General features: G+C 32.9%; 1 protein-coding gene across 4 annotated transcripts in view; it reads right to left on the minus strand.

Annotated features, from left to right (window-relative positions):
- Positions 1-24,609, minus strand: part of Pdk (pyruvate dehydrogenase kinase) — a 51,794-nt gene that overhangs the window by 6,065 nt on the left and 21,120 nt on the right. For 2 of the 4 annotated variants that reach the window (XM_017632283.1, XM_017632276.1), the window contains exons 3-7: positions 7,521-7,728; positions 5,796-5,986; positions 5,370-5,719; positions 5,079-5,303; positions 3,116-3,214 (exon numbers count right to left, since the gene is read on the minus strand). In XM_017632283.1, coding sequence (XP_017487772.1) covers positions 3,116-3,214; positions 5,079-5,303; positions 5,370-5,719; positions 5,796-5,986; positions 7,521-7,728 — 1,073 coding nt within the window. Of the gene's footprint in view, positions 1-1,193; positions 1,307-3,115; positions 3,215-5,078; positions 5,304-5,369; positions 5,720-5,795; positions 5,987-7,520; positions 7,729-24,609 lie in introns of all 4 variants that reach the window. The other 2 variants (XR_001849235.1, XM_017632293.1) reach the window with 2 other exon arrangements.

Consider the following 24,609-nt stretch of genomic DNA (forward strand, 5'->3'; position numbering starts at 1 on the left):
ATTCCCTCCTTGCTTTAGCCAACTCTACTAATCTATTAGCTTCCACATCATCTTCCTCATCACTAAACCATATTTCAACTGTGTCCATTTTTTAAATTTTATAATAAAAGCAATTATTTTAAAAATGATGTAAATAAAACACTAAAGAAACAAATGTAAACAAACAAACCGCTCTTTACAATTCTGTCAACCATTCACAATAGTACAAATTTTTATCGATCAAGTTACACAATAGCAAAATAAAAGATGATCGACTCGATCGACAAATTTCTATTCTACTGCCAGTCGACACTCGCAATAGGGGCCTAGGTGTCGTTACCAGGGTTTGAAAAAATTTTATCTTTTTAAATTTCTAAAGTTCGAGGAAATTTTTATCATTCAAATTTTTTTTTAATTTTCGTGTTTTTTTTCAACGATTACATTTTTTCAAACGCCAATAGATGTCCCTGATCCGCCGCTGTGGTGTAGTGGTAAGCAGTGCGCGCTTCCACTCGCAGCACCTGGGTTCAAACCCTGGTCAAAGCAACATCGGAAAAATATAGAAAAAAGGTTTTTTCTTAACAGCGGTCGTCCCTCGGCAGGCAATGGCAGTATATTTCTGCCATGAAAAATAGCTTCTCATAAAAATACAATCGCCGTTCGGAGTCGGCATAAAACTGTAGGTCCCTCCGCTTTGTGTGACAACATCAAGGCGCACGCACAAATCGGAGGAGAAGCTCGGCCAAACACTAACATATGTGTAATCGCCAATCTATTATTATTATTATTATTAATAGATGTCCCTAAACAATTGTGTTTAATTTCGAAAGTTTCGTGGATGTCCTCATTTTGACGTACAACAAAATAATATGCGTGCCCCATTCAAAATTTAGATGTTGATATTTTAAGGACCACCCCTATATCTTACATATTTTACTAAGTAATGGAGCGCAAAAAATTTTTCCTTAGTATGATACTTTAGGCATTAGATGTAGATTGTAGATCCTTTTTTAATTTGATTTAACCAAATTCACGAAAAAATGTTCACGTCAATCAAAGCTGAGCTTCAATGCTATATTATATTAAAACACTTTTTTGCCATCTTACATCTTATCACAGATAAATTAAATAAAAAAATTTGCATTTCTATAGTTAAAAAAGCATGTAATCGAAATGAAATGAGTGTGTGAATGTTTTAAAAAAATTCCTTTTACCAAAAATAAAAACCAATTTAAATGAATCAAGCATTTCTCTGGATTAAAAACATACGCTAATCAGTTTTGGATTTGAAGAAACTATATATATAACGCCAACGGTTGGAAAAATTCTGAAATATATAATAAAAAAAAAAATGTGTGAATAAAAGTATAAATTTTTTCAAGCTGAATTTTACACAAAGCACAAGCGATAAAGGGAAATGAAAACAAAAAACGCTAAATGAAGGAGGAATTTGAGAAAGAGCAACAAATGGTGCCGAAATAAGATTACCTGCGATTGAAAATAAATCGAAAAAAGCGTCACAAATATAATATACAGCACAAAACCACTTACATATGTACATAACAACTTAAAAGAAATAAACAGTAAATAATTTCGAATTTGTATTTTATTTTATTCTTATTTTTTATCAATCACTTACATCTGTTAATAGATACTTCTACGTACGTATGCATGCTTGTGTGTATTTCGTAAATAAATAGTAAAAGTGTAAATAACAAAAAAAAAGTAAATTTCGCTTAAATAAACATTCAAAAAAGGATTCTTAATTAGTTGTAGAATATTTAATTAAAAAGTAAACAATTTTTGGCTTATTGGAATAATTTTCATTTGTAAATTTACATTAAATTTTCTTTTTTTATGCTTATAGTTTAACGCTTGTGACTCAAAAATATGCCAAAAACTTAATTAGCTACGATTTGGAAAATGCATATAAGCGAAGTACTAAAGTATTTTGTAAGCTTTTCATTACGGTGAATATGCGTACAAAAACATACATACATACTTAAGAACACTACATATTTAATCTACAATTGTTGTGCGATTTAATTTCAATAGTATCAGCACTACAATTATTAGTGTATATGTATATGTACATACTAGTATTGTAAGTTCATATGTATAAACGCTCCACATCCATAATGCATATCGACCCGAAATAGAAGCATCGTCAATTTAGTATTTAGCACTTTATTACTCGCATGTTTTGAAAATGAGAATGCCACGCCATGTCTGCGCTGATAATGAACCTCTGAATGTCTGGCTTTAAATGCTCAATCATCCGTTCAGTTGGCAAAGATGTGTGTATATGTAAATGTAGTATGTATGCATTTGTCCTTGCCTTAAGTGTAATTCCAAGCTCAGCGATTGAAATTAAAGAAACTAATTGCATAATTAAGAAGCTTTAAAGTTGCCCTTATAGCGTCAGTTTTTTATGTTAACAGCCTATACGTTTTTGCTTTAAATTTTAAAAAAAATTTGGAATGTAAGCCTAATTTAAATTCTTTTCCGTTTTAACAGTCTGAGCCATGCTTATAAATAGTAGAAAAAAACCGATGCAGACAACAAGGCACGTCTATTACTTACAAATGTATTTAACAAAATTTTACATTTATTTACTCACATTTCAATGTAGGCTTTCTACAAACGCTTAGTACATGCAAATGCAACTAGTAATTAAACATAAACGATAATTGTTAATTAAAGACACATTTTACTTATAATTTTCGAACTGTGTTATATAGTTTGTTTGTTTGTATTGTAGTATTTTAATGCAACGCATCAGCATTTTGTATAGTTTGTATTTTTGTAGAGCTATGTGTATGCAGTATATGCAACAAAAAATGTATGTCAATAATTTAAAAAATTACACAAATTTCATATTTATCAACTTCTGCACTTTAGTCCCCAATGCACTAAAAATATTTGTATGTTTCATATACTTTTGTTTAGATTGGGAGCAGCTCGAATACGGATATTCTCTCTTGCAAATAAAGGAAACACAGCTTGTTTAAACAAAGCAAAAAATGTTTTGGGGGATGAGTAAGTGGTTGTTTTTTATACACTCCACATATCACAAATTAATTCATTACGCAGCAAGTGCATCCAATTCATTCGGTTTCTTTTTTGGATGTTTTACCTGATTCGACCAATCGCCAGTTGGTACTGTGGCGCGATAAAATTTGGAGCTCGTTTTGTTGAAAATCGGCAACAGTTCGTTGGCTTCATCCGAAATTGCCTGAAAAATGAAAAGTAGAGAGAGATTAGGTGAGGGATACCATTTATATGTATATATAGGTGTGCACATTAGGGTGGTCCTTAAATGTAGGAAGCAAATTTTCACATCAGATTTTTTAAGCCTGAACCCCTATGTCGGTGCTATTATAGTCGAAGATATCACATATAAATTTTGGTTCTAATTGGAGAAGGTTAAGGCGAGTCGCACAGGGGGCAAAGTTCAGATTCCTCTGTGGAAATTCCCAAAATCGATACTGCCAAAGTCGAAAATATCACATACAGGGGTCAAAGTTTAGATTACCCTATGAAGACGTGTTAACCGACTCCAATCAAATCCAAAATATATACGTGATATCTTCGACTATGATAGTATCGATTTTGGTTATTAGATGAAAAAAAAATAATAATTTTAATTTTTTTTTTTAATTTTAAAAATATGTGTAATAGTACTGCTTTATATTTTTAAATCTAGGTTGTACTAAAGCGCCTACATAAAAATAGAGCATATAAGTTATAAATAAATTAGAACTGATAGAAATTGTCAATCAAAGATGTGGGTTTGGAACCCACTTGTCAGATAAGCGGAACACTCGTTAAGTCACTAGAATTTATCTAATAAGACGCAATTAGAATGGCTGCCTTGCAAAGACTTTGTACGGTAGAAGCTATTTAGAGAGGATGAGGAGGGAAACATCCCAGCAAAACGAGAGACAAGCATTTCAAGCGTTCCCAAGACAGTCGTTTCTACGTAGCCGGAACGACCCAGATTTATATCTGTCCAAGGACTGTCATTCCAGCAACACTCCCCAAAAAGTCTTTGGGGATTTGTACGCTGCCACAACAACAACAACAAGCATTTCAAGATATGTATTTCTTTAAAGTTCTGGATGACCTCAAATCAACAGATTTGGTAACTTATCAACATGTTTACTGAGTACTAAGTGGTTGTTAGGGGAAAGTCTTAACTGAAAACCGAGTGCGGTATCACAAAGTGCCCTGAGTCTGATTCCCATCAATAGATCAGCCTAACTAAACCTAACCTAAAAAAAAAAAACACGCTGAGCAGTTGCTTGTTTGCGACACTCAATGAATTCAACTTGTACCGATAACCAACAAATATGTAGGTACTTCCACTGGGTGTTGCTGGTGCTCATGGTCAACACTGTGGTGGCGTAAATTTCTACCGATCGGCAATGTTTTGATTCAGTAGCAGGCAGGGCTTCCTCATCTTTACCCAAGTTCTAACGGCCCGCGATTCGTAGTAACTTGTGTCGAAGACGAAAGTAGGCTGCTGAACGTGACACCAATTATTTTTTTGGTGATTTATGATGGGAATTTGTATGGCATTGATATAGATGTTTCGTTCGAGTCCTACTTTCCTCATCCCGGTGGTGAATAAGGTGACCTCTGATTTCGCGGCGGTATTTTATAAATTCTCTGCAGTGTAAGATCGGTGAAGGTGCCCGCTTTAATAGATCTCACTGTCGTGGAACGTACAGCGTATTCGCAAGGTTTGGTTGGGAAAAATATGGAACGACGGTTTACAAGCATTTCTTTAAGGAAAAATCTGATAGCCCAACTTAACTTGTTCTCAACGGCCGTTTTCAGTGATTGGATTGAAAGGTAGTACAATTTTTAATAAACCTGAGTAACGGTTGCTAAGCAATTTAACTTTATAAAATTCTTTAAAGAAATATTTACAACACAACTGCGAATCCTGGAGCATAATATCTAATGCACGAAATGCATTTATCAAAACATATTACTATTTCTACAATGAATGTAATTTTGAGCATGCAAAAATAGTTTTACGTTCGCCGTGCGATTTTTTACTTTCAAAAATTGCTTTTAATTATAATTTTTACCTTCATGTAAATAATTGCATCGGTTCCGTAACCCTCACACGATAACAACACGATATCACCGTGGAAGTAACGCGCATATAAACGTGAAATGGGCAAACCATAACCGTAGCCGGCCAACGGAACTGTATGGAGATCAGATTTTGTAGGTTGTGGTGCTGTGCTGTACATATACTTGAACAGCTGATCGGTTTGGGAGCGTGGAATGCCGCCACCTTGGTCAGAGATCTAAAATGGAGAACAAAAACCATTCAAACAAAATGTGTTTGGGCAAAATATCAATATGCTATATACCTTTACGCATATATCCTCTTTGCCCTCCGCTATCAGCACCTTAATAGGCGGGAGCCTTTCACATTTATCTTGATCATTATTCTCAACAACGGCACGCATCGAATTCTTGAATAACTCGAAAAGCATATGGTATAAATGCGATGGCACATAAACAGTACGTATAGGATTAAGTGCTTTTCCGTGCTGATTATGTTCCGTTATTTCCAGCTCCGGACTAATCAGATAGTATTGATCGCAGAGGAAACGTGCATTTTCATAGGCATCCTTCACTACTGAAGAGATCTGGCAGGCAGGATCTAAACAACCGATATGACGACCCTGGTCATTTGTAAACTGGCCAAATAGTATAGCTGTGGGTATAAAAAAAAAAAATATTAATGAAATTTATCCAGTGTTAAGGAGCTAATTTGCCACTAATGCACTTACTATGCTGATTTATTAACATGCGTATACTGATGCGTGACATATACAAACGATCGAGAAAGTATTGTATTGATGATTCCATGCCAGAATCGACGTTGCTGCCTTGATGCTCTTTCATTTCGATGACACCCTGCGCCATGGTTTGCACCACATCGCTATGACGATTGCGTATGTGTACCAAAGTGCTGCAGAACCTAAAATAGAACAGTTAATGGATTTAATTAATGAAGCAATATATTTTTATTTTCAATTTGCATAGCTAAATGCATGCGCAAATGTAGTAAGTACATACACCACGTCTCAAAATTATAAGCGCAGCACAAGGTGACAAGTTTTAACAATTTACTTTTTTCCTAATTATTTTAGTTTTTAGTGTATTCATTAACAAAAACCGCATAAATCCAACGTTTGGTAAAAATTTCAGCTTTTTAATTTGATTTCGTAGAAAGAAGATGCAGTTTTGTAGCCAGCTTGTTTGCTGGCGATGTTGTGCATATTCTTCCAAGCAAAGTACGCTCGACGATTTTTTATATGGAAGAAAATGAGCAACAGTCTCACAAAAACCAACGGTAAGTCACCTTATTACACTAGTGTTGATTTGTTTTTATAATACTCTGCACATTTATACGGTTTTTGTTGAAGAAAAACTAAATTTTGATAGAGCAATAACTAAACTGAGATAACAAAAAAATATGTTATTAAAACTTGTAGATATCGATGGCTGAGTGGAAGATCGACCTATCTCGGCAGCCAGTTAGAAAACATTCTATCTCAAAAAACTTTTCAAGAACGCCCTATTTCAGAATTCGTTTCAAAAACGCCCTATCTCAGCTGCCGATTCAAAAACGCCCTATATCAGCATATTTTCAATACATTTTGAAGTGAGATATGGCGTTTTTGAACCGAATTTTGAGATAGGGTGTTTTTCAATAAAATTCTGAAATAGGGCGTTCTTGAAAAGTTTTTTGAGATAGAGCGTTTTCGAACTGGCAGCCGAGATAGGTCGATCTTCCACTCAGCCATCGATATGTAGTGCGCTTATAATTTTTTCACGGGGTGTATATCACAAATACGTTCATTAATAAATAACTAACGCTCGTGAAAGCTATACAAAGGCCTATAAATGATTTAATACGCTCTCTATAATTAATTTAGCATTGCGTACTCAATACAAGCTTTTCGAACTCTTCATACATATCTATGTATGCAGATATGTATGTACATTAAACCGTACCAGAAAAAACATAAAGAATTTTTAAAGGAAATTTCGACAAAAAAAACTCACCAAAAATTATTCAACTTTTACTAAGGAAGTATTTCGATTATTCCAAAAGAACTATTTAAAATATATACGGATATATATATTTTGGAATGTAGGCGCCACCGCAAAATATAAAATAGCGGCCCCTAGGTTCCGTAAAAAAATAAACATTTTTTCGAAATTGTTTTGCAATTGTTTTTATTGGCTTGTGGGGTAGTACGGTCTAATGTACGTATGTACGTTTGTATGTATATGAGTTAGTCATCAAACTTGCTAAAATCTAAAAACCTTGCAGTTTACTGTGACTTTGAGGGCAAATCGACGCATACAAAGTTTCACTGCCTCCTGCACTTAGCGCGTTAAGGTAAATTAGCACACACAAAACAAAAAAAAAAACAAGTACATACATATGTATGTATGTGCAAAACATGTTACACATTTCTTAACTAGTTGCAGTATGTACTTACTTTTCTAAATTGCTATGTGTCGGATCGGCCTTTTCGAATTCGAGTACCTCCTCGAAACTTTGCACATACCAGGAGCTCACCTGGCTAACGGAACGTGTATTCAGCAAATTATCGGGCAGCAGTGCGATTTCCTTCATGATATTCGCCAAACGTACGGGCAGTTCTTTACGCAGGAATATGTAGGATTTTTTCTCGCATGCATTTTGGCCTGTAAAAAACATTGAATTCATTTTGTAATGTAAATATGTAGAGTAATAGCTTAAGTAATTAATAATTTTATTAAATGTGATAACTAAGATATTCACCAAATCGAGCAAGTGGCCTGGCGCTCTAGCGAAAGAGCAGATGAGCTCAAGCAACTTTTTTGCTAGACTGCCGGCCACTTGCTCACTTTGGTGAATACCACTAATGTCTTCTAAATAAAGATGCATACAGTGAGCGTCAAAAACAAATATACCCTGACGTTTTCACGATTTTATATTTTCCATAACCAAGAATCAATTTTTTTAATTTTATACAGAACTCGCAAAAATGTAAGAAATTTCAGTTTTTCAATTCGATTTCATGGAAAATTTTTGAGTAAGCAGTTTTGTAACCCATTGAAATTTGCCGTTGATTTTTTAGATTTTTTGTGCCGAAAAAAATTGTGTTGTATGGAAGAAAATGCGCAACACCCTCGCAAAAAAAAAATCTCAAAAATCAACTGTAATTTTTAGCGACTTCAAACTTGCACTTTATTACGCCAAAATTTGTCGGTGAAAATTTCTTGCATTTTCCCGAAGTCTGGATAAAATTCAAAAAATTAATTCTTGCGGTTTTTACTAGTAATATTTTTATTAAAAAATAAATAAATAAATAAAATTGATATGGAAAATATAAATAAATAAAATCCTCAGAACGTCAGGAGATACTTATTTTTGATGCTCACTGTATAGGTTTGCCAGTAAAATAACTTGAAGGTCATTTAAACGCCTGATTGCATTAAAAATTACCTTCACCCCAAAGCCTATAATGAAAAGAAAATTTTGGATTATTTTTCTTAAAAAAAAATTAAAATGTGTTCGGTACTTGCGGCCATGGAAATGGATTCCTTGACACAAGAACAGCAAAAGCCTTGTGTTTAAAACTTTTTAACAAGTAATTTTTAAGCAAAAAAAAAACAAGACCATACAAAAAGATCGGATCTAAACCATTAGCATGGGACCACCTTTCATTTAAAAAAAAAAAGAATTATAGAGATCGGTTAACGTGGTTCAAAGTAATGCGGTGACATGCATAAAAAATAAATAAAATATTCCGACGAATTGATAATCTCCTCCTTTTTTTTAAGTCGGATAAAAAGCTCATTGCATACTATTTTCCGGTCAAAAACAAGAAAAAAATCAAAAGCTACAATTTTTAATGGCCATTTCAAAGGCCAAGATAATTTTTTTATTCCACAAGACAATTTTTACTCAATTCTCCATCTCAAAGGCTTTTCAAATAACGTTACATTTATTCCGATATCTGCTCTCGTTCTCGTTTTTTTTTTTGTGTTAATGTTCGCAATGCTAAAATTTTTTTGTTAATTTTGTATTAAAATATGGCTTATATTTTAACAAACCTCATTTAAATCCAAGAATATGTGTACAAAAATTTAGAAAAATATGCAAAATATATCAGTTTTTAATAAGAACTTCTAAAAAACTTTAGTTATTCGCGTTGATTTTTTAGAATTTTTTGCTGACTGTTCTACGCATTTTTTTCTCACATATAAAAAATTAAAAAAAAAAATCTCAAAAATTAACGCGAATTTTCAGACATTTGAAATTTGCACATTATTATACTAAAATTTTATGGGCTATAAAGCTGCATACCTGAATTTTTTTTAAAAATTCTTATTAAAAAGTTTGCGATATTGCTGAAACTTTGCAGATTTTTCTTAATTTAATTTGCATAGTTTCATTCTTGGATTTAAATGGGGTTTGCTAAAATATAACCCATATTTTAATACAAAATCAACAAAACATTTTAGCATGTAAAACAACGCGAATATTAACAAAAACAACCGGTATATAGTTACTTTTATTATTTTTGTTTTGTTTTCAATTGTGCGAGTACAACAACGAATCAGATATGACATTATATACATACAAAAGAACATACATATGTTTTGAGGCCTATGCGGCTTCCAAGAAACTCCAAATCAGTTTTAAGCGAAAATAATTGTATTTTAAGGCACACACTTTTTAGCAACCTTTTTTTGGCGCATGGACTTTGAACCGCGATTCATTAGCATTTCTTTCAAGTTAATGAAGTCAACAACCGGTTACGGCAGCCGCCAAAAAAAAAAATTATGAAAAAAATTAAAAATTCAGCAAAACAAGATTTACATGCATAAAAAAAACAAGCTTTTAAAACGTATGAGTAATGAAAAGAAATTATAAAACAATACTAAGTTTGTGTGAATGTAAATAAAGACATATGTTTGTGGATAGCATTTGTGTGCCATGATAAACAAGTCACTTTAATTGCTTGAAAGCATACAAGCCCACAAACATATGTGACAATGTGTGTATGTATATATTTACTTATTTTTTTCATGCAATAAAACTCAATGATATACTCTTTGATATGCGAATTATAAAAACATTTTATTTATTTATGGTCCACGCTGTTATGATAGTAACAAATACTTGAAATAAAGTAAGTCAAGTGGCCGGCAAGATTATGTAAGTACTCTTAGAGTTCCACATAGAAACGGAAAAATCGTTTTTTGAACTTTAACGGATAAGAGTTGTTGACAAAATTCAATATCAAGCGTTTCTGTTGTACAGCAGCTGCATGCGATATTCACTTTCTACTTGCTACTCGTAAAATGTACTATCTTACACAGCACGAAATCAATTAAGTTCCACACGTAATTAGATAATGAAGTCATCGGGCACAGTGGTACAATATGGGAAAAACGTGGCCAAAAAATTGTCAGCAAAATTTAGTTGATGTAATTGTATGCTGACTTATTTGATCTCTATTGAGAGGGTAGACTTGTAGACGACAGAGAGGAGAGAGATAGGGGTTGGAGAGAGATACGAGGGTTGCTTATTACATGAGTGTTGAGATATGTCAATGCTAATGAGGATATGTCAAATCTGACAAAGTCGTCGTAAAGTTTAACATTTTTAATGGTAAGTGCTATTTGTTTACAGTTACTCGAAACTTTCTTCTTGGCCGAAAAATGGAACTAAATCGTACACATTTTAGAACGATGATTTTCGATGACTTTCAACGTGGATTAAACCAAACGGTTTTTCGAATTCAGTCGTAGGCGCACTTCACTATAAGACAAATTTCGTGAAGGTTGTCTAAAATCGATTGCTGTGCCAGAAAACATCGATGCTGTGCGTAAACTGATAATGCAAGACGGCATGCTTGGGGATTAGTTCCACTCGTTTACATCCAATATTGCAGGAACATTTGTCCAACAAAAATATTAAGGGTCTTTCAATAGCAGTCAAATCCAACAAAAGTTCTTAGCCCACGAAGCACCTCGGAGCAAATTATCGCCTGTTTTTCGCAATAACTGAACATGTCGCCACCGTTAAACCAGAGCAACGTACAACGGTCTATTCTGAACGGTGCACCAGCATTTGTTTGGCAGAAGTGTTTGAAAAAATAATGGAAACCAATCGCAGCAGACGAACCATTCTCTACCATGACAATGCAATTTCTCACACATTAGCTTAGTACAACAATATGTTCTTGGTGTATGTAAAATAAAAGTTTGTTAAATATCTGCGCGTAAGAAAAATAATATATTTTTTTAACACATTTTTCTGACCAACCCTCGTATTTTCCAAAACAAAACAACGATAAACCACCAAAACCGTTGCATCATAAAATAATCCAAGTTTATTGTGCGGCAAACAAGTGCGAGAATATCCAAGAGGAAATTAAAAAATCACTGAACGAGAGTGCGAGCGTGAGAGAGAGAGAGTATGTACGTCCGCACAGTCTACCGGCGTTTGACGTAGTCAAGTTTTGGACGACTACTGATAATGCTTTCCGAGGCCAAGTCGCGTCAGCCAAAAGAAAATAAGTAACATAACAACAAAAAGAATAAAATATAGCATGAAGTGAATGAATAAAAACAATAACAAGAATGAGCTCACCACCAACGCAGAAACCAAAAAAAAAACAAGATAGAAAACAGCCAAAAATTTGCGCGTCCAACAAAAAAAAAACGCGTTGGTTTATTTGTGTTTTCTTAAAATTTATTTTGTGTGTGGTAAAAATAACAAAAAATTTATGGTAATGCTAGAAAACAATCGCTGCTATTTTTCTTTTTCTATAAATCATATGTTCGTCGGCGAACAAGCCCCCAACTAACAATGCCAAAGGACAGCACACAAATGTACTTATTTGTTAATTTATTATTTTTCCATGTTTACTCTTTGCTATTTATTGGCATAGGTGTGAGCTGGTTATTAAGTGTTTGTTAAGCTGATGGCTTATTTTAATTTTTTTTTCAAAGTGGACTTGCACTTTGCCTTCGTTGATAGAAATCGCAGACACCTTAACGCTTGTGCACTTTTGTTTGCCAAACAAATACTAGCAGATACAGTAAGTTAATGCATTTTGCGAGGTAAAAAAAATTTATATATTTTTTTACGAGGCTTATAAACTAAATGACGTTGTTGAAACTGAAAATATTACATAATATTTATTCAAAAAAAAAGTACGGCAATTTCATTGACCTACATCTAACCTTCGTTTGAAAATTCCGTGTGACTTACTAACAAAAAATAAAATAAAAAATACGAAACTATTTAAATAATCTCAATTTAATGGATGGAAAAGAACTACATAGCTTGTTTAATGAGTTTGTCTGTTGTGCCCAAATGATGCTCTAAAAATTGATTGAAATTCCAAAAATATACAAAATAAAATAAGTGGATCATTAATATTCTTCCATTCGTTAGACAAGATCTGTTTGCTTCTATCACTAATCAAGTAGTTATGCAATATGTTTTTGGTTTATTCGAAAATCAAATGCTTAGTGAGAGTTGGGAGATCGGCTCTGCCTGAATTGAGGGGCTTGTCAGATTTCTCATTTGATAAAGGTAATAACTGCTTAGCTTAACTAAGCCCTCAATATTCAATCATGCCCAATTAAATTTTATAACTGCCTACGGTTCAAAACAATGTAATGACGTGGGAAATCATTACCCGACTGCGAACACTTTTGCTTAGTATTTTACCGAGGTTCTCCTTCAATTTGTGGGCTGCGTCTTGATGTTATTAGACAAATGAAGGGACCTGCAGCTTTACGCCGCCGCCTCCGAACAGCAAATGGATTTTATGAGAAGCTTTTTCATGGCAGAAACACACTCGGAGATTTGCCCTTGCGCGCCGAAGGACGTCCACTGTTAAGAAAAAACATCTTTCTATAATGTTTTAGGGATGTTGTTTTGACCAGGGATCGAATCTTGGTCCTTCGAAGTGGTAGTACACATCGCTAATCACCCGACTTTTTGAATTACTAGACTTGACCCAAAAACAAGGAACAAAACGACCCGCACGGGTCAGAAATGGTACGTTAAAATATTCCATCAAAATATGCCTATCAAATTTTAATATAGATCCTTAAAGACAAGATTAATGGTAAATATAAGTACATAGTTTTATACGAGATTTTTCAAATAGTTTAGATCAACCTGAGACCAAATTAGGTAAACTTAACTACTATGCAAAAAATATTGTGGTGTTAAGGCGAGAAATAGCAGGTGGTCCAATATTCGGTTCAATGTAGAATAACAATATGGACCACGGTGGTCCTTAAAATACCAACATCATGGGGAGCTCCTTCATTTTTTCTACGTATACTCAGAGCGGTTATGAATGAATTGAACAAATTTCAATAATATGCCAAATGTATCAGTATTCAAGTCAAAATATTTGTCGAATTTTGCCAAACTTTTTCCAAATTTATCAAATTTCAAGTAAAATTTTTGTCGAATTTTTGCGTTTAAAAAAATGTTTTCAAATTCTGGTAGCGACTCCCAGAAATTTTTTTAAAATTTTGAAATTTTCATTAATGTCTTTATTTTGTAATTAGAACAAGATAAAGGGTTGCCACATGCAAAATTTAGATTTTGATATTTTAAGGACCATCCTAATGGGTAACAAATGAAAGAGAAAAATCTTTGAAATTGAGAAAAATTCAATTTTTCGGCGAACAATGCCTAAAAGGTATGGAAAATGTCCTTTTAAATTTTATCATTGAAGGTCCTTGAAAATTTAAAATAGTTATTTCTAAAAAAACACGTATTTAGGACTAATATGTCTGTCACATCTTGGAATTTTGGCCTTCTAACCTTATAATTTTAAAATAAAAAGTTAAATAAAAGAGATTTTTTAATATATATTTGTCCTTGTGAATCAAAACAAAAATTGTTTTTTTTTTGTCTACAGAATTTTCCTTTTCATTTTGTTTTAATTAATCATAACATTGAAATTTCGAAGTCATTTAAAAAAATATATAAAAATCTGACGTCAGAGAGTAAAACTAAAACGCAGCTCTTTCGGGTGTTTTTTTTTTCGCACGTTGTAATATATCAGCTTAATCAACCCATTATGCCAGCAATTAGTTTTGCGATTTTAGTGACGGCATTAATAAATAAATAAGTATGAATGCATGTACAATGTACTTTGCGAAATTGAATTTTATTTGAAATAGATTGAAATGCAACTACATATAATTAGAAGCGATACTTATTCCCTTTTATTGTACAAAATATCAAACACCTCTGCATTTTCTGTCTTGAATAAAATTCGTCGACGCGAAAGTTCATTTTTTCTTTGAGTAAGTTGGAGACTATCTTGTAAATTCGTTCATACTTTCAAAGCTCTGCCAACTGCAGTGGCGATAAAACATTCAATCCTACTCGTATCAACAGCAGCTAATAAAAATAAACTGACAAACTTATTTTCTTTGATGTGGAGGTCATTGAACTTAAAACAAGTTTTGGTAAAGCTGGAACACTACAATGGTGGAACTGTTAACACAAATACATATGCATACATATGTGTGTATGTTTGTATGTATGTATGCGGGTATGGTTCACTGTGATCTTGTTCAACTCGAATGCAAACCCAAAAAATGTTAAGTACTTAAATGTGCAAAGCAAGAATACCACAAGGCTCAGTTTATAGACTCTTGAGAACTAGAACATATGGACTAAAATCAGATTTCGCTCGTCCAGAAGCATAGCACAATAGGCGGTTTATAGTAGTCGTTTTAAATAGGCCTTCACATCAAAGCGATAGGATAGACTGCAACAAACCAGCAAATCAGACCTTTAGAGGTATTTTCGTAAAACTGAACAAAAGTGTTTTCCGTGTGCTAACTAATGTATATTTTTAGTGCGAAACACATCCCTCAAAACAAGCAACAGCTTTAAAAGGATTTCAAGTACTGATCACCATAAATTGAAAACAGCTAAGACTGGTTTATCCAATTTCTGTGCGGTCGGACCAGCAGCAAAGGCTTCGTCCAACCGTAGTACTTAATAAGTAGATAAACTCCACTGAAATATATTAGCCTATCGGCCTAAGAAGGTGCACGAATTTAAAGAACCAATAGTTTTATCAAGCGTATCAGCGATTTCAGTATCCTACAAATATTTGCATATGAAGGTCGCGAGCGCTCCTAGCTTCCTTTATTTTTGCCATGATAAGAATTTCTTAAAGGTAGGTCATTGACAAAAGTTACGCAATTGAGGCGTGAGATCGTTAACGCATACAATAATAGCCACCAATTCAGCTAAATTTGGCCACATTAATTTTATTCAAAATAAACTGATTGTAAATTTAAATTTAGATAGCAAACTATATACATACATGCATACATAGATTTTAGAGGTGTAACTTTGTAGAAGAAATTAACACTGAAAAAAATTATCCACAGCTTGGTAGAAGCCAATTTCATGAACCAACGAGAGTATTTGCCTAGCCAGCTGAGAGAGGAAATATTCTGCTGTAGTCGGCCAGTTGTATTAGATTTGGACAAATGCGAATTTTATGAGATATAATGTACGTACGAGTGCATTAGGGTGCATCTCCAAAAAAAAAAAAAGTTGTGCAATTATAAAATGTATTGGGTATATTTTAAGACTTCCTCCACAATATTTCGGCAGATTTACGTGACGTAGACCGATTTGAAAACACCTCAAAAAATTTCATTATTTTGATTCCGCTGATAATTTTTAATTTGAATTTTTAAACATTTGCTTGCAGATCTAAACTCTTCTATCGTCTGAGGTGATTTTTTAGATACAATATTTTTAAAAATATTTTATTTATAAAAAACTCGATTTTGGGGGCATTTCCAAAGGGTCCAGCTAATGTAAATCTTCTGAAATCTTGTTTTGGCATAAGCATGAAAATATAATAAAATTTATAATTCCGCTGGAAAAACAGTACCAATTTTTTTTTTATTAAGAGTGATTCGCCCTAATGTACATACAGAAATATAAATTAATTTTTGCTTGTTCATTTCGGGACCTGTTCACGAATATTTTGTGAAATTTTTGGGACTCGTGCGAGATCAATTCGGGTCCAATAAGGGACCATTTCGGTTATTTTTCAAAACTTTTTCGAGATGCTTTCGGAAAAAGTTCACGACTTTTTCAGAACCACTTGAGGACAATTTTGGTATCATTTCGGGGTACATCGAAACTAGTAACGAAATGATGCTGAAATACTTGTGAACTATTCCCGAAGTGGTCGTATTCTGCTGCCGACAAAATGAAAAGTTGAATTGTTAATCGCACCTCTAATGCAGTAAACCTCTACATACTGAGCTAATACTTTCCATATGTACATATTTTGCTTTTTGCTTCCTACATAGATATAACCCTTTAAAGTTCCAACCCCTACTTTGATACATACATACATACATACATGCATTATGTATATGAAAATTTGTATGCACTCCCAGCATTTGTTTCGTTAAGAACTATGTAACTTAAGAAGATTACCCCCTAAAGTGCATTAGATGTATGCATGAGAAATATTTACATACCTGCTTAGGTATGTGACCTGAAATAAAGCGCTTTAACTATGCAACGCACATCCTTGACCTAAAATGGTCATAACAATCTACAAGTATATGTGTCGTCTTCTGTATAAAAAGTACCCAGAATATCTCAGTTAAATGAGCAGAACTTGAGATATTGAAAAAAAATAAAAATATTTTTCTGACAATATATCGAAAATTCTTTGAAACATATGTTTATTTGTTGTCATTGGGATTACTTTCAAGAGAATAAAATAATATCAAGTAATATTTGACCCATTTTTTTTTTTAATTTAAAGCCTCCGGACACTTTTTTGAACAGCTGCAAGTGCAAAAATGTACATTCAGCTATGAATACAGTCGTTCATGTGTATATTTCAATATATGCATTCACATGTGGTAGCAAAAAAAAAAAACAAAAGACTACAATGCATTTGAAGCAGGAAACAAAAAATGCAATACGTTCGAGATATAACCCGCAGCTGGAGAATTTCGATGGGAGGAGCAAGACAATGGCATAAAGCTCGCAAATAAACTTCATTATGACGTTGCTACTGTTTATATGAATTAACGAGTAGCAAAATTGTTGATTTGATTCTCGTGCGCTCATTTAATGCAAATCAAAAGACTGTTGTGTTTTATATTTACTCTATTTGCGCTCGAAGAAAAAGCAACAAAGCTACTCGAGCCAACTTATTTTGTTTGCCGACATTTGATAAGCTACTAAACAACACACACACACACACACACACACACATACGGAATTATATTAATAACAAAAATAAATGATTAAAAAATAACAAATAAAGAGACAAAGGCGAATACTCCATTTGGCAATGTTGTGATGTGGTTGTGGCTATCCGCGTGGCAGCCGCATTTCGTTGACGACCCAGGCGAGGGGGTGTTGGAGAGGAGGACGCGGTTGAAATGCTACACATTTTTGTGTAGAAAAAGCCGACATGCGATAATAGAAATTTGTTGGTAAATTTATTTAAGTGAATTTAAGTGAGAGATACAGTGGGCGACAAAGTTCTACCTACGTACAGAGATTTTTTCGCAAATTTTTATGAAGATTTTAGGTATTTAGTTTTGTAGTTCGTTCAAGTTGCTAAAAAATCGGGTTAATTTTTGGGATTCTTTAATTTTTTTTTGCTGACAGTGTCACGCAGTTTTCCCGTCAAAGCATGTACGCCTATTTTTTTTATATGGAAGAAAATGCCTAGCAACATCAAAAAAAAATGCTAAAAATCAACGCGAATTTTTAGCAACTTGAAACTTGCACATGTTATACTAAAATTTAATGGGCTACAAAACTACTTCTCGAAAACTGTTCTAGAAATTTTAATTAAAAAGTGCCAAAATTGTATGCAAATTTATTGAATTTTCCTGAATTTCGCACAAAGCTGGGAATTTTATTTTTATAATTTTTATTGTAATATTAAATATACTTTCATAAAACATTAGGCAAAATTAGAAAAAAAAACTTTCATTCATTGCGAAAAATTCTCGGTATGTAGACTTTTGTCGCGCACCGTATACATACATATGTACAATGCATTGAATTTGATGCGACAATGAATGTCATCAATGTCGCAACATAAATTTCAATTAAATTTACTTTATTTCAACGTAACGTATATTACTACTTAGTATGGGTTTGTCACGTAGGCATAGCGAGCGCTCTTTGTAAAGCAAAAACAAAAAAAAATGCAGCAATAGAAATCATTTCTACTCACGATAGCTAACGAAATAGCTTAGCGAATTAAGGAAAGAAAATAAAATAATAGAATACAAAAATCAAGCAAAATAAATTAAAATAATAGATGTAAGATTAAAAAAAAATAAAACAAAAATATATGTAAAACAAAATAAAGTAAAATAAAACAGAATGAAATAAAACAAAACAAAATAACAAATAAAAAACAATGTAAAATAAAATTAAATAAAACAACATAAAATGAAATTAAATTGAACTAAACAAAACAAAATAAAAAAATTATGTAAAATGAAATAAAGTAAAATAATAGAAAATGAAAAATAAAATAAAGTACAATACAATAAATTAAAAAAATAAAACAAAATTAAATTAAAAAACTAAATTAAATATAATAATAATAAACAAAATATATACATATGTAAATAAAATAAAATAACATCCCTACAAACCATTTTTTCAGAGTATTCTGCATTGTAAAGAAATTTTAAAGAATTCGTTAAGATTTAATTCGATTTTTTGCGAATTTTCTAAAATGAAATAAATTACGCACACTTCCATTCTTTTACGAAATTTCGGAGGAAAATCTGTGAAGCAACGAAAATAATGCTGCTATATGAAGAATATCTTTCAGAATTTTTCCAGAATTGTCATTATTTTTCGTACAGAAATTTCTTTACGAGTTCGTGTCAACCACTTCATATAATTTTCTTTGAAAATTCGTAAAAAAAATCGTTACAGAAATGAGATACTCCTAACGATTTCCTTAAGATTTCCGGAACTTTGGTTTGCAGGGATAGCACAAAATAATATAAAAAATATGTAAACTGAAATAAGGTAAAACAATAGAAAATAATTATAAGATAAAAAGTAAAATATAAAAATTAAATTAAATTAAATAACAAAAAGTAAAATAATATAAAAAAGATGTAAAATGAAGTAACGTAAAACAACAGAAAAGAAATATAAAATGAATACTATTAAAGTCTAGTCGCTCAAAAGGAATTATTATTACTTGATTTTTCGATCGAAAATAATGATTTTGATATAATCAAGTTTTATTTTTTCACTAATAGAAATAATTCAAAAAAAATTAAAGCTATACTGGCGTGAGTTCGTACATATCCTTTTCAGAGGTAGCACCACCATAATAAAAGGAATAAGTTTAAAAATTGTCAGGTCAAAGTTCCGTTTGGTTGCGCCTGTATGGCCTTTTGAGTTTTATAAATACATAGTCATTATTTTTACGTGGAAAAGCAATATTCTTCTTCTTGAATGGCTCTGTAGCGGCTTAAACGAAATCGGCCGAAAACTATGAAGCACGACAGTCTGTGGCAACAGACGCCAATTGTAGTTAACAAGTGTAGCCAACTCCTTCGCCACCTGGTCTTTCTATCGCAAAGGAAGCCTTCCTCTTCCTCTGCTACCACCAGGGGGTTCAGAGCCGGAGTGTTTACATTCATTCGTTCGACATTGTCAAGCCCCCAGCGAAGTCGCTATATTTCAATTCGCTGCACTATGCCTGTGTCGTTGCAAAGCTCATACAGCTCATCCACTCCAAGGGCCGCCTCATCGGATTTTGTCGATCCGTATGATGAATACCTGGTCTATTAAGTTCGTTGTCGGTTAGCTTCAGTCTTTTAAATAAACCGTTCAATAAGACCTTACTTTAACAAGTTTGATTGATATTCGCACCTCGTCATACATAGTATGGTGATGGAACATTGACTCCGTCGTCTTTGAGTGGGGGCCCGGATTAATCTTCTCCACTGCCTTCAATGCCGTTACCATCCAACAGGGTGGAAATGTTCCCTCCATATTTTAAATATCGGTCACTAGGGCGTCGTGTTTGTTCTTACAAGAATTCGCCATGGTCTTAAAACCTTTCGTAAATCGCGTTACAGTCTGTTTCTTCATATCATATCTTCACACGTACATTTTTCGGCCCTTCTTTACACCGAATACGTCTTGCTTTCCTCTTTCAGCTTTCTCTACCGAACCCACACAGCTCGTAGCGTGCCCTTGTAGGCAGCATCTTTTTCCTCTGCAGCTTCGTGACATTACTTACCCTGCCAGTTGCTCCGTCGTACTCAAGGCGAATTTACACAAGGTGGTGCTACTGGTGAATTTAGAATTTTGCCGCGGTACTTCTTAATTTCAAAATTATGTGTTTGTTGTAAACAAGGCGAATTCATATTACAATTGTATAAATTCGCCTTGGTCGTACTATTGAAAACGGCTTTTTAAGTTAGGTGATGTGTGTCGATTTGCTTATCGCGAGTATTTCTAGACCGAGAGGGAAATATACGTAACTGCTTATAGGTCGTACGGATTCAACGTACTTAATACAAAAACAAGTATAACAGCAGTTTTTTAGTTAATGTATAAAATCATGAAGAAAAACATATTTGCGTTTTTTGGACGCAAGTCCTATGAACTGATTTATGCATAAAAGTTGCATTAAATTATTTTTGAGTCGATCTCACTTTAGATCTATGTATGTAGATGTGCGATATGTGCACGTGATAAACATTCAAGGTGTTCCGTTATTGTTTTTGTTAATTATACTCCTGCACAAAAACTATATACAGTATCGGTCATATCTATAGCACGCCATTTCAAAGTGATATTGTGTGCAACTTATGTTTATTTATTTATTTTTGAGAATTTTCAATTAAAATACAGTTCCTTCTCTAACAAACCCTATATAAAAACAAGTTTAACAATTTGTAGAAAACTTCAAAAAAGTGCAACAAATTTTCACCTAAATTTCAAACTTTTTTCTCAGAAGTGTTTGAATTTTTCTGAATACTCAGTTTTATAGCCCAACCAATTTTAGTCTGATAAAATGCAAGTTTCAAGTTGCTAAAAGTTACCGTTGATTTTTTAGAATTTTTTCGCCAAAGGTGTTGCGGATTTCTTCCATATACAAATAAATTGAGTTTATTCATTATATGGAAGCCAATACGACAAAAAAAATTCTAAAAAATTAACGGTAATTCGTAGCCACTTGGTATTTGCACATTATCAGACTAAAATTGCAGTGGCTAAAAAACTGTGTACTCGAAAAAATTCTAACATTTCCGAGAAAAAAGTTTGAAACTTAGATGAAAATTTGTTGCACTTTTTTGAAGTTTTCTACAAATTATTAAACTTTGGTTTATATGGGGTTTATTAGAGAAAGGACTGTATTTTAATTGAAAATTCTTAAAAATAAATAAATAAACATAATTGGCACACAATATCACTTTGAAATGGCGTGCTATAGATATGACCGATACTGTATATAGTAAACGTTTTATAATTGCCATAAATATTTTGTTAACATTTTTTTGTTGCATCTGGTCAATTAAAAATTCACAAGATCAGCCGATTCGAGATTATTCCATTTGTTTATTGCAATAAATATGTGCATATGTGCGTGTATGTATATTTTTACCGCACACCCTATAGGAAATTCTACCAGTACTCAAATACATACTCGTAATTCGAAAATGTTAGCTTGCGTTCCACACAGAAAATATTCAAACTTTGCTGCGGCCGGAGTTTTTTTCAATGGCTCTTTGCTTCCACATTTCCATTTAAATGCATAAGTTCATTTATAGATTCTCTCAAATGTATGTTATATAGAATTTCCAACGGGATAAATGTTAACGCTTTTTATTGTATTATCTCAGCTTTCGCCGCACAACGTTCATCGTTTGGAGGTCAAATTTATTACTGCGACGTTTGATTAGAATTCAGACTGTGTTAGCTTTTTGCAAACGAATTTATTTTCTTTTTGCAAATAAAATATAAAATTGCATATGTACATACATACTATGCAAGCATTTATGTGAATATTTATGTACATTAGAATATACCACATTACAAGCAAGCAAAAAAGTGTGCCGTATACCCGCGAGTTTAAAATATTTTTTGGAAAAAAATTTCGAACAAATTTTTTTAATTTTGCAGTGACATCTACGTTCGACAAAAATTTTTTTTTTAATTAGTTCTTCAGGAACTTCCTTAGAAATTTGTTTAACGATTTTTCGAGAACTTTAATTTACTGACATTACGAACTGAGATCTGGTGGGTAAGTGATTGAGGTCAATGAACTTTGGCACAAAAAAAATTTTCTCCACGAAACAAAACCATCGAAGGTACATAAGACCTAAAATGTCAAAAGTAGACTTAAAAAAATTCAAAATTGTCTTCAAATCGAAATACTTCCTTGGCAAAATTTTAATCATTTTTGGCAAGCTTTAATTTTATGACATGAGATGGAGGGAACTGAGTTCTAATACTTGATATTAATAAACTTTGGCACAAAAAATATTCTTTTCGAGACAAGAACATCGATATAGTAAATGACTCGTTATGCATGCCAAAGATATGACGAAGAATGTAAAAAATGGCCCCATTCGGCCAAAAAAAAATTTTTGGGAAAGCAATTCAATTACGTGTTGAAATAAATTTTTTTTAGTTAATAAATATAAATTCATACTCTGTCCACATTTTTGCATGCACACCTGCAGTTTTGATTTTTACAGTTTCGAAGACAACTGTACTCATTAGAAATTTTCTTTATTTGAAAAAAAATTACATTTTAGTATTATTAATCGAAAGTATTTAATAATCTAATCAATAAACAACAAACCGTGCAATCTAAAGTGGTGCCTTGTTAAATACTAGTTGAATAACTCTCGTTTAGTATACATTCATACATACGTATGTATGTATCTACCAGGGATGTTGCGAATATTTGCATTCGCATTCATTATGCGAATGATTCGCATCATTTTACACATCCGCATACGACATTCGCATTCGTATCATTTGATGCGAATACGATAATACGATAAATTGGCAGTTCTGGCCCTCAAATACTTGAGAGAAAAGGCAGCAAAATTACTTTTTTTTTTTAGGTATAATAAGCCCCTTTTGAACTTTGACTACTAGATTAAAACACTGTATAGATTAAGCACTCGTTCAATGTTCTAATAATTTACAAAATTTTTAAGTAATAAAAACGATGGCTTAAAATGATTATAGCTGTTTTAATGTTATTCCTAACATTCGCATTCGCACTCGGCAACATCAGCATTCCGAAAATTCGGATTCGCATTCGCGAATGAGAAGAATATGATATTCGAAACATCCCTAGTAAGTACATAGCAAACTAGCAGCAATAGAGTGGATACCGATGGACATTTTGATTATTCATCAGTGTTTATAAAATTTTTAAACGATTGTGTATCAGTGAAAAAAAAAATTTGTTTAGGGGAAAAAATAATCAAATAAGTAACTTGATTCACTTCGTGGCTTAACATAAATACTACATGAAATCGTTTACTCGTGAAGTTGATTTATCAATATGCACAACTATAATTAGAATGGAATATGAGTATATTAGGAGACAATATTTTTTTTTGTCTATTGATTTTGTTTTAAACTTATTCTAAATTTTTTTTTGACAAATCGCTCCTGCATTGCTAGTCACAAATCTTAGAAACTTGCTGATATTTATGAGGTAACCGAGATAGCTAATGGATTTTCGTCACGTGACTAGAATAATCAGTTAGTCTCACAATCGCGAGAAATTATTCCGTGGAAAAAGTGTTTTTATTCGTCTTAGATGTTAGCATTGCAGTGAACGCGAAGCTTACGTCGACGGATGCACGAACGACAAAAGTTGTGGTAACTAGTAAAATCGTTATTGTTATTAGGGTATTCACAGCGATGTCGTAAGTGTTGTACTTTAGACGCCTAGAAAATATATTAAGGGGGTTCGCAAAGTACCACCAAAGTCATATTATGAATTTTTGTCAGAGTTAAAAAAATAGCTGGTTCCACGTTTTCTAAATATTTATTTAAGCTTTTAAAGTTTGCGACATACAACAATACAATACTTACGACACCGTTGTGAATCCCTCTTATGCATGCTACCGAATATAATAGCCGCTTTCTAGGCACCAACGACTTAGATAAAGAGCAGCGAATCGAACAGAAATTAAGATAAAATTAAGTTACGCCTCGAGGGCTTAGTAGCTATACATAACTGTACCCACTTCTGTTTATCTCCGGCCACACATTCAACAAGAATATCATAAGTTCAAGTGGTTGTCAGCTTTTAATAATCGCCAACCACAAACATAATTTTGAAATTCGCTCAAATTTTTAGAGTACTCTGCTGGCGGCTAGTAGTGGACGAGAGTAGTGTTGCAGCTCCAGTTGTAAGGTTGAAAATTCCAGGAGCACTTAGTCCAGAGATTGCCAGTTACTCTTATGCCTTTGCTGTCTGGAGAGGGTGCCCTGACTGCGACTGAGTCGAT

Source organism: Rhagoletis zephyria, unplaced genomic scaffold (assembly GCF_001687245.7).
Source record: "Rhagoletis zephyria isolate East Lansing unplaced genomic scaffold, Rhagoletis_zephyria_1.1 Rzeph_scaffold_00096, whole genome shotgun sequence".
Taxonomy (NCBI): Eukaryota; Metazoa; Arthropoda; class Insecta; order Diptera; family Tephritidae; genus Rhagoletis; species Rhagoletis zephyria.